Genomic DNA, 12,383 nt, shown 5'->3' on the forward strand with positions numbered 1-12,383 from the left:
CCTTGAAGCTGTATTTTTCAACAGAACCTACTTTTGAAAGAAGACACGAGTTATTTTCTTGAAGTACATATTTATAAAATTCTTCACATGATACATCTTTGAAATTGAACTTCACAAGTAACATTCCTTTCACTGATTCTACCAACAAACGGTTCCTTTCCTTTGTCCATTGGGCATTTATGAATGAAAACACACGTTCAGTGAAAGCATTGCTGCCTCGTATGGCAAAGAAAAACTGGCAAGTATTCAAAAGTTCAGAAAATACCTCAATGTTCTGGCACTTATTAAAAAAAAGCACACCAATGTTGGTCTAGTGTTGTATCTTTATCCAAAGTTGAAGTTTTAGATTAAGCCCTTACGTTGCAGAACTGGCCGAATAATTTTGAATCATCTATTTCTACACCTTTTGACTGTGAGTACTGAATACATAGTACAATATCATCAAAGCTGAGGTCTTTAATGTTTTGAAGTTTCAACCATTTGAAACACTTGAATTCCTCTATAGGATGCATCCATTTATCCAGGTTTCATACAAACAAGATACATTCTCCATAAACACTTTGCATTCTTTATCCAAACCATCTTCTGAAAATGTATTTAACATTTGTCTAACTTTAAGGGGAATGAACTGACCTTCAAGTATGCCTTTCAATGGAGATTGGACAGATTCTAATAGTTCAAGCACTTCTACGACTGAATTATGTTCTTTCTCAAGTGACAAAATTTTATAGTGCAAAAATTTGCATGGTTGAAGAATGAATCAAAATATAGAGCTCTCAAAAGTCATTTTCAAGGAAGTTTCTAATTGATGAAGGCACTGACTTCCTACCCTGAGAAAGAAAGTAGGATTTCAGAGCTGGGAACAATTGCAGGATTCTTTCAACTGCTGGATACAATATTAACCACCTAGTCATAGAATGATTTACAAGCTGTGGATAATTTACATCAACAAATTCAAAAAAGTCTTTCAGTTGCTGAGTGTGCAACACATATACATGAAAGAAGTTGAAAATTTTCATCACCACAGACTCAATATCAACAGGAAGAGCATCTGCTCCATGTTGCAAACAGTTATGTAGAATGTGAGGAGGACATCCAACACCTACTATGTTTTCATTCAAGCCTTTTTTGAGAGCAGAGAATACATTCTTCCCTTCCCTGCATGCATGGCCTCCAAAATTGACATTGGCATTATCTCCAGAAAATTCAATGTATCTAGATGTAATTATACACTTTTTGAGATTGTCTGACATATAGGAGGAAATACATTCAGAACTTTCATATGGACATGCTTGTAAATCAAGAACTTTTATATGAATGCCATTATTTTTGCAATGAAAGAATTGGATGACAATTGGAAACAACTTTAGTGCACCATGATTGCTTGCATCTGTTCCTAGGCCAAAAAATGGAACTTTATCGTTAAGAGTTTCAATTATAATATCTGTTGAGTGAGGAGCAATAACATTATTTATTATGGCTTCTGTTCTAGTTCTTGCACAGGTCAGTTTCTGTGCTACTTCAGAACCTAAGAACATACTCTTATTCAATTTAGCTGTGCAGTCCATTGATTTGTACGACTGGTGATGGAAAACTGTATGAAATGACATTGTAGCTTCTGCGGCATGAACTTTTTTATCATCTGGTGAATATTTGGGAGCGACAAATGATGACACTGAACATGATATTGACCTAGTTCTCACCGTCTTTTTGTGTTTTTCACTGTTAATGTGTCCTTCCAAGTCACCATCACCTTTGCATCCGACATTAACATTACTATCACACACTGCACATTTCGCTTCATTTTCATTGCGTCCGTGAGTAAAGCAAGGATACTTATGTTTTAGTTTATCCGAAATCATACACTGTCTTTTTTTAGATTCACTCCTTTCAGGTTGCAGAGATGACATACCAGTACATAATAGGATGCAATGAGATTAATATTTCACTCTACTCACTGCATACTCGCACTATAATTTACAACGACAACCAGATAACCAAACATGATAGCTGCAAATCATATGGCAAGCACATGTAAACTGTACCTCTCGACACTTCCAGTTTCTCTCAACATAAACGTGGAAATGAAGCGCGTTGATTGGTTGATCAATGCCTGGACTTCGAGTTCAATATATCAAATATTAATATTACATATTTCCACCCTCGGAAGTAGCGCCCTGAGCACATGGAGTTGATATACGATACAATAACATGCTGACTTCAGTCTAAAACGTAAGTGAGCATTCTTGTAATGAAAAAAAGGACAATGTCGATAAATTAGAAATGCCGGCCGGACATAACCAAAATGACTGAAAAGTTTGCCGGATGGTTGGTAACACTACGTGGGACTGACATGGCATTTCACCAGTCCTGCAGCACCACACTTCGGTGGAATCTGGGGAGCAGCTGTCAAGAGTCTGATATCACCTCAAAAGAGTGATGGTTTCTTATCGCTTCACCAACAAAGAATGGACAACACATACATCCTCTCACCAAATATTTTACAGACATGCTTTACTTGTGTACATCGTCGTTTGTGAACTTACAACAAGTTTCCGCACTGTTATAGCACACGTTTCCCTATGTAACACTTTGACTAGAGTAATGAGGATCCTGATTTTTATCCTTTAGGCATGAGATCACGGCTGATGATGCCCATGAAATGGGCGAATCCTGTCCCATTAAATTAGTATGACAAGATGAAATCCTAATTTTAAGAACCCAACGTGTATTGAATAGGTGTATCTCAATAAAGTTTTCTAACAACACACAGAGTGAAATTAAAGTCCACTGTTTGTATTGGAGTTGAACCCTGTAGACAAATGTTAGATTAATGTTGTGTAGGAAACTATCAACTCACATTAAGACTATAAATCCAATCATAGATCAAAAAGGCAATCTTCTTGTTGGCAGAAGACTGCACAATACTCCAACACTAGTGGAGTGGAAAGATTGGAAATTCTGTATCCATATCATCCCACAAGTATAATTATGATGGCGGTACATTTCCGACTACTTCATCCTGGCACTCAACTCTCTGAGAGAGAAGTTCAGGATCTCATCAGCAACAGGGAAGGAAAGAAGCCACACCCATGCACGTCTCAAGTATTCTAAGTTGAATGCACATAGCTCAGAACAATTGATGCGAAATACACACAGGGTGCATGTAATCCCTACATACCCATTCATTAAAACTAGCAAAGACTATGCTCAATACTCATAAAAAATGGTGTGAGATTGAACAAGACAAGACTGCCTAGCTACCAAGGTTGTCTACATAGATATGATACCTGATCTCACCACAACATTTCTCTCCATACTTTACAGCGATAACTCCATGAACTTCTACGGAGCAGCTAAGGAAATCAAGGCCTTTCTGCAAAACCACCCTCAGAAAACCACTCTTCACACAACTACAGGCATGGGACTGACATGGCATTTCATCCTTCCTGCAACACCCCACTTTGGCAGAATCTGAGAAGCAGCTGTCAAGAGTCTGATATATCACCTCAGAGGAGTGATGGATTCTTATCGCTTCAACAACAAAGAATGGACCACTCTTACGACACATACTCACATCCTCTCACCAAAGCTAAATGATGACCCCTTTGACACTTCTTACATAACTACAACCCATTTCATTATAGGAGAGCCAATTACTACACTCTCTGATCATGATTATACTTCCTCTCCCATCAAAACCTTGCCCACATGGCTATATATTCAGCAGGCAACCCACAACTCCTGGAAGAGATGGTCAAATGAATTTCTCAATAAATGGACAATGAAATACCCCATAGTAACATAGTCATACTGAAAGAAGACGACACACATGCTATGAAGTGGACGATGGCAGTGATCAAATATGTACCCTGGTAGTGACAAAATCATTCATGTAACGAATGTTCAGGTGAGTAACGGTGAACTTACAAGGCCTATTCACAAACACTATCACTTACGAAGTATGAAAAAGAAAGGCAAGTTAACTCTTGAATGGCTTGTTTATTCATTTCATGTTTAAGTAACATTATAAGTCACAATGGACTAGTAACACCACAGACCACATTACGAAGAATAAGAATGTTTTTCATTTGCCATGATATGGTTACAGTGTGAGTAGTATGTAAGTGAATCCTCACAGTAAGCAACTTGTATCTACAAATAATTGTATTATCTAGAAGACAATCTATATATATAAAATAAGTTATATTAGTAAATTGCTCAGAATTTGAAAAGAATAGCATTTCTGTATTGGTCATGTCCACAGTAACAAGGAAATGCACTTTTTACTTTTCCGTAATTTCTGTCTGTCTGTCTGTCTGTCTGTATGTACACGCATCACGAGAAAACCTGTGAAGAGAATTTAATGAAAATCGGTATGTAAAGTCGGGGGATGAGCCACTAAAATCTATGCTATAAATTATTTTATTCATGCTGAGTGAACTGGTAGTTTAGGGGAAGGCCTAAAATTTAATTATCAAATATTTGTATTATTAGTGGTCCTATCGATAAATGATACAAAAGTTATATAGAATTAAATTTCTGATCATTTATGCTGAGCCACGAGAAAATGGGTTAAAAGAAATTAATGAAAAATTGGTATATAGTGTCGGGGAATAAGAAGTTACAGTCTAAGCTAAAAACAATTTTATTCAACCAGGATGAAATTGTAGTTTAAAAGAAGGTGCCTAAGATTTAATTTTTAAATACCAATGTTATTGATCCTATAGAAATGTACCACATGACAAAAGTTATAGAGAACTCAACTTCCGATCATTTATGTTTTATTCAGTTTTACCGTACTGACTATGATAAGAGTGGTATTTCAGAGTTGGAAGGAAACTAAATCTGAAGGCCTACAATATTGAAAGCGCATAACATTGATCAAGAATAACAATACATTGACCATTGTTTGTTGTGCGTACCGACTATAACAGCCTGACTGAATATTGCCGCGAAATATCAGGGAAGTTAGAAAACCTTCTTAATTAGCATGCCATTCCTCTGGTTCATAAATTTTCTGATACTGCTGGTACGTAACATACTGGTTCATCATAGAATTCCAGCTATCCGATCCCTACTCTGACGCGCTGTTTTGAATGAGCAGTGTGCACATGTAAGGCAGAGGCTGACTTAGTAGTAGCTAGAATTAGAATTTAGGCCTGTTCCAAATTATAGCACCACAATTCACTACATAACTGAAAATTTAACTCTGAAAAGAGCCGTATCTTCAGAAAAACTTCTTCCTCTTCACTTTTATTGAATTCTCCTCTGATTTGGAGAAAAATTTGCTTCCAAGTCAATATAGATTTTTCCACCGCCAGTGTAATGAATTGAGATTTTCTGACTCATCGGGCACTCCTAGGAAACAAGTTAGTAAAAGACCATAGTTTTTGCCCTGAGACTCTCCACTATTCGACACCCTCGCCGAATAAATACAAAGAGTGTTCACGGACCACACCTCTCTGCGGTTTGGTCATTTGAGCTCCAGAACTTTGGACTGTTAGATTAGCAGTGTAGAACTGTTTGTTAAAAGTGAGAAAATGTGTGGTATCTCATTTGATCGAGTGTTTCATATGAAAGCATTGCTTTTAATTGCGCCATTACTACTGACGTCATTGTAATGGCCTATGTTCATTTCAGTTGGGGAAACCATGAAGACAGTTTTTCTGATGATGTAAAAAGGCAGGTGGAGAGTGCCTACCATTATAACAAAAACTCCCCAACCTGATTGTAACTGATGGTAGGCAAGTGGGCCTACCATTACAATGAATATTACGTAACCCAGTCTTCATACGAGAAAAGATGTTTGGTAACTTCCCAGTCATGTTTCTATGGTAACGTTAAGAGCTATGCAATTTAATACAATCTTGCTCACAACGTGTACACTACCTATTCTAGAATTCTGTATACAATGTAGAATTCCGTGGCAAAGCATGGGTAAAACAGCTAGTAATTAATATAATCAATAAGATTACAAAGGTGTTTAATTTGGAAGCAACTATTAAAATATCCTGTAACAGTAACAAAAGAATGTATCTTATAGCTACTTTGTGATAGAAAACATTAATGAAGTAAAAGTATTAGTAGAAATGCTACCAGCTCCCAAATGGTATAGTTAGAGGACTTTGGAGCAATCCTAACTGCTGTGCAATTCATAACACAAGATCGTGGAACAACTTGACGGAAAAGGGAAAATTAGGTAAGTAAACAGTCAATCTCATAAAAAAAGTATGTTTACCGTAGGACTATCAATCGTGTGCACTGACATGAAGGGTCAAACACTGATATCTGTTGAGCCATTTTCAAACTATTTTCATTATCAGACAATGGCTTATCAAATTATGTACATTACCTCAAGAGAGTTTTCCTGCATTGACCCTGGATCTGTCAACTCTGATTTAACTTCTTCTTTCAGAGCTATCACTTCTGGCACATGTTCAATATTCTCCTGTGGAAAATAAGATATATTTTAGGTATGCTCATAACACACATCTACAAATATAGCCACCAAAATGAGCCTGTTAATTCATTAATTGCCAGTATTACAGTTACTTTCAGAATTTCACTAATGTTTAAGGAAGATTTCTACCAGCAGAGGATTGTAGTAACAAAAGGCTGTATTGAGAATGGTGTTACTATTCTTGCTCACTCCTGATGTCAGAGAAAGAATTAGACTGAGAACAAAATATAAAATGAGAAACATTTTCTAGCCATTTCAGAAGATATCCTACCAGGGATGGGATTGGGGCTATCTTGCAAAGAATTTGGAAGGAAGCAGCCATAGACATAAACACTAAATTGAATGAACTCTTTTGATATGCACAATCATATCAATCAAATCTTAAAGGTTGTTTGAACCACTTACAGGTGTTACAACTGTTCTAAATCATTTTTGTTCTCAGCATACATTTTGTCTCCAGGCAGATTAAAATACCTCGAATTATTGGAATCACATTCTCTACTCTGGTTTTGCCGAGCTCACAGGGGCTACATCAAGCATTACGACAGTTCTGTTTCAAACAGCATATATCATTGCTGCCAAGTGTAAAATAAAAAATAAACATAACAGAAGCAGGCTTATCACAGTCATATACCAGCAAAAGATGTGATGTAACCAAAACTGAAAGCAAATACAAATGAAATATTTTACTACTAAAATGATGTTATGCAGTGTTCTGTGGAGGACTATGGGGATGAGAACACTGTCAGTGGGGTCAGCAGCATTGTAGTGTACATCTGCAGTATCAGAAGCTCTTTCATGATATACTACAAGACATTTAAATTTATCATTTGGATTCATAAAACCTTATCGGCACTAAAGGGGGGCGGGGAGGGACTGTGAACAAAAGCTTATGTTTTAATATAAGTTAACTTGCTAATAAAAGTGAATTAAAATATGAAATTCTAGAATATACAAACTTACCCCATTCAATACCGAAGGAAGAGTACAGTAGCAGAACTAAGGAATGGATGAAAAGGATGCATAAAATGGAAAGGGAAATAATGAAAAAGAGGAAAGGAAGCTTTTTTAATGTGCCTTAAGTCCTCAAAGTGACAGAGCCCACTAAGAAGGGGCATATTAACTTTTTTCACTGCGCTATTTTTAAACAGAACAATTACAGAAGAATGCAACTCTTTTTTGTATTTTCCAAATGAACTGAAATTTTTTTTTTTTTAAGATTAGTGACTTTCAACACCACCGCACTATTTCTAACTCAACTTTGGCAAATTAGCAGTAACATTTGACCTTGAAACACACATTACTGTGATACATCTCGAAACATGGAACTGGACACATTGCAGGCTGTCTTGCACAGTCCCTTTCCTTTCTTTGAACAGTTAGCTGATAATATGGAACAAACACACAATTAGGTTCGAGACTCTTGTCCTGCTGCTTTCCAAGAGAGTGCCTCTCCGTCAGGAGCGCTTGAGGTATGTGATCAAAAGGTCTTCCTCGTTTCGCCGGCGGACTGCGCTGATACTCTTGTAGAAGTCCCATCATGACAGATTTTCTCGAGCAGTAATTGCCCTTTTTTTGAGGCTTATTGTACCATTATTCTTCCATTTATTAGTGCAGTTTCAATGAGAAAATACCACAAGACCTGATACCACTTGAGTTTTTTGTGTACAAATGCATAGTTTTCAGTAGATCAAATTTATCAACACCATACATTTCATAGCCGTAATTTACAACTAACTTGGTTTTTTCAACAGTTACGTAGCCACTTTCACCTTTTTATGACCTCTTCTGATCTTCACAATCTCAGATGTGTGAATGGTCGATAACATGTTTTACCGGCCAGTATCTTGCCATGCGCACGCTAGCATTTCTATGGATGGAAGGTGCGAGAACTTAGATTTTTTCCCTTTCTTCATTTTTAGGGTTTTCATATCTCGAGGTAGTCCTTTGCAATTAGATCTCACTGTCCCGCAGTACCTATGTTCTTCTCAGAAAGCTGGGTGGAAACCGCTGGGCTTGAAAAAAAATTGTCTTCACACACACAAATCTGCCAGTATACTCAAAACCCTCTGTCAGGCTTCTTATCACTTTCTCTCCCAATGATTTCCCACGCACTGACATTTCACTGTCCTTTCCTACATAAGTCTGAAACTTGCAAAGCTAACTACTTCTACTGTCGCTTAGTGACCACAAATTTACACCCCATTTTGTTGATGGGTTTGAAGTAAGGTATTGCTTACACAACAGCCTTCCTGTACATTTACCATAGAATTACCAACTGATAAGCATTTTCCAGGTGAAGCATGCTCCAGGTACAAATTTTCTACAATAGAAATGACAGGTCTTATTTGAATAATAGATTATAACCTGGTGACCCCTTAGCAATGTGGTTTTCATTGTTACTGAAATGTATGATGAAGCTTCGTTATATCACTTGGTGTAGCAGTAAGCCATTATTGTTTGGAAAAGTAAGTCTCTAATGCTGATTTACGGCACAATCCCATCCCAATATCAATAGCCAGCATTGCCTGAATATCTTCTATTTTGCATTCAGTCCATCGACTAAACCTCGAACACGGAGGAAAATAAAATGTTTCATCTAAACACTACTCAGCATGTTTATATGATTCCATTACTGTGTGCTCAAACACTGAACGTGACATAAATTGAAGAACTACTTTGCATGGGTCATCAAAATGCAAAACTTCGCTTTTCACTGTTATATCAAAATTAGCCCCATCACATAATTTCATTTTTATAATTCATATGTCATCTCTAATATCCTACCAGACCGATACAAAATTAAGATCTACCTCCTTGGCACTTTCTTTCCAACAACCACTTGCACATCATCACTTGTTTCACTGCCCACATTTACTGAACAGGTGGAATAGTAATCGGCCACTAAACGATTTAAGATTTCTTCACTGTCATTACTAATGTAGTTCTACCCGCTCACAGCTGCTGAGTGAAGCCCGCAACCGGCCAGACAGCTGACAGGAATGTTGACGGGTGGGCAGGTGAAAGATAAGAAATAAACATAGGTCCAGTATTGGCGGCAATGTTTTCAAACAATGCTTAGTACATAGTCAATACATGACTATAGATGTTTGTATTCTGAAATGCACCTTTATTAAAGAAGTACACGGAAACTATAGCCGGAAAGTACAAAGTCGACAAAAGTCGATTACCACAGCAAATTCTATTGTGAAGTAAGTCGACAAAAGTCGACTTCTGCAGCGAAAGAGTTAAAGAGAATTTTCTCAGAATCATTCATTCTAGAGCCCTTACATATGGTTCTCTATAAAACAGAGTCTGAGCTGTATTTGAGGAATAAAATGAGCTAATCACTATTCTGCCTTTCTAAATGAATTCAGTGTGTAAGCAAAGTACTTATTTTGAGAGAACGTACATCCAGATTTTGAGCTACTTTATCTCTCGCATCCCATAAGCAAATCTGTTCTTTCCTTAACACACATATCTTCCAGCACATTGTGGATGTGATGGTAAAACAGAGTAATCACACCTGTGTTAATATTTTGTTTAGCAGACTGGTGTATCCAGTCTCAAAGACAGTGATGATAGACTTGTGATTTAACTTCTTCTACACTAATTATGATAGGAGTAATATTTTTTAACATGTGGTGCTAATTGTAGTTCAATAGTGTTGGAAGATATTAAATTTTTTTTATAGTACAATGGGCCAACCATCCTCTATTATAATCATAGGGGAAAAATAGAAGATGTGTAACCCCTAAACCAAAGTAGAAACGATACTGACAACAAAAAGTACAGAATAATCTAACCCCAACCGTAACACACTCCCTAACAGTTTCCGATATTGGCATACATTTCCTTAACATAATTTTCATATATGTACAAGACCTCCTCTGCGAACCATGTGACCTTGATTTATGAATTTCTTGATTTATGAATTTCATTTTCCGTATTGACATTTACAAATCTTCATAAAAGGAAAGAAAAATTCCACCTAATCAATACATTTATTTTCTTGTAAAGTATTACAATCTAGGACCGGTTTCAACCCTTCATAGGTCATCCTCAGCTATATCAGAATCACATTTGCATTTCTATCTTATACCTCTGAAAGACCTTCATGATATATTGTTTCACAATTTTCAGTGAAAACTTATCTTAAAAACAAATTTCTAAGCGTTGTGTTAAAATTAAAAATTAAAATTACAAAACTTTGTCTATTATATACATGCCCTTGGGCTGACAGAATGCATCCTTGGGTTGATTAAGCATCTATCTTTGGTATTGTTGCTTATTCTGTTGAATCGAATCCCTTTTATACTTATGTACAATCGTGAATAGACTATCAGTAAAATTTGATAAATAAAGCTTGCGTGATAATTATAATAAAATATCATGTTACATCTTTATACCTTATTACTGGAGTGATATTATTTTAGGCAAAATATAAATGCGTGTTAACCTCTATACAATATTTTTACATAAACACACTAATATATTTTAAAGTCTATTCATTGTACTTTAAAGTCTAAAATACTTATTGCTTTGGATCTTGCGCTGTTATGTGGTAAAATATTATAACAATTTGTCTTATATAACATCAGACATTGATAATATTTAAATATGCCGTGTATGGTTGGCTTTTAAATCTAATGATTAAATGTCAGTTCCTTCTTGCATAAAATTACAAGTTTCATATTATGTTGATTATGTATTGTATAAAACATAAATGTCTATTAAATTGAATGCTTATCATTTACTACAGAAGTTTTAAAAACACTTGAATGTCTAGTAATATAGTCAGTGTGTTTAGTGACACTGAAACGTGTTGGCCTTGATTCTTGCGTTATATTTCCATAATTTGCCTTTTTATATGTCGAATGTTAGTCTTTATAGGTTCCATTTGTAAATAACAGCACTTTCCTATAATTGTGAAATGGATCAATATAAGCTTGATACGTGTTAAATTATGGAATATATGTGTGATTCAGTTCTGGAGTTTACTCCCATCAAATGCCGTAAGATTGTGGTGGTTCCTTTCCCTTTTTTAAGGCTGGTAAAGTCTGTAAGCCAAAATGAATGAAGTGAGTTAGATTTCAATAGAAGTGTAATATTGTGTGAATTTGTAAAGCCTGAATTAATTTACTTACTGCTGGATGTTTGAAATGCAAGTTTCTTGGCCGTTTGACGAGTAATGTACCTCGTACTGATGGTTCTAGTCTTGTCTGTTGTGAGAGGGGCGGAGGGATAAGTAGGGGAGGTTGTTACGTGTGTATGGGCGGAGTCACTGAGGTTCGCTGTCTGCACCGTAGCTTGTGTATGACGTCGTCTGTTGACTATTTTGACGTAGTCGTTTTTTAAGATAAGAACGATTTTATTGAACAAAATATTAGTTTTTTCAGATAACTCATTTATGTTATAATTAGGATTTGCATACTGACCTAGTGTTATATATAATTCTTCACTTATATTAAGCAAAGGACCTTTAGGTTCTACATTTAATATTTTTAAATCGTTATTTATGTCCGTAAAATTGTGCTTATATTCATGCATATGTTGCCCTGTTGCCGAGAAATGATTATGCCTAATTGTGTTTACGTGCTCATTATATCTAGTCGTGAAATTCCTGCCCGTACGCCCCACATAACTTGTTAAACTGTTGTTACATTCCATTCGGTAGACTCCTGATTGAAGATATTTGTTACTACTATTTACTGATTTGCTATTATATATGACGTGCCTATTATTTTGTGTAGTCTTAAATGCTATTTTAATGTTATGCTTCCTCAGAACATTGGTTAGTGAATATACGCCCGTATTATTGAAAGTGAAAGTTGCGTAATTTTTCTGGGTTGATCTGTTTTCGTCAGAGTGGTGTTGGGTCGTGATTTGAACTTACGAATGATGGAATTAACCATTTCTT

At 36.1% G+C, this 12,383-nt stretch overlaps 1 protein-coding gene across 1 annotated transcript in view; it reads right to left on the minus strand.

Moving 5' to 3' along the window:
- Positions 1–12,383, minus strand: part of LOC137496916 (oocyte zinc finger protein XlCOF19-like) — a 132,208-nt gene that overhangs the window by 44,508 nt on the left and 75,317 nt on the right. Inside the window, exon 4 of the mRNA XM_068230896.1 lies at positions 6,356–6,451. Within this exon, the coding sequence (XP_068086997.1) occupies positions 6,356–6,451 (96 nt within the window). The remainder of the gene's footprint in view (positions 1–6,355; positions 6,452–12,383) is intronic.

This window comes from Anabrus simplex, chromosome X, assembly GCF_040414725.1.
Source record: "Anabrus simplex isolate iqAnaSimp1 chromosome X, ASM4041472v1, whole genome shotgun sequence".
Lineage (NCBI taxonomy): Eukaryota > Metazoa > Arthropoda > Insecta > Orthoptera > Tettigoniidae > Anabrus > Anabrus simplex.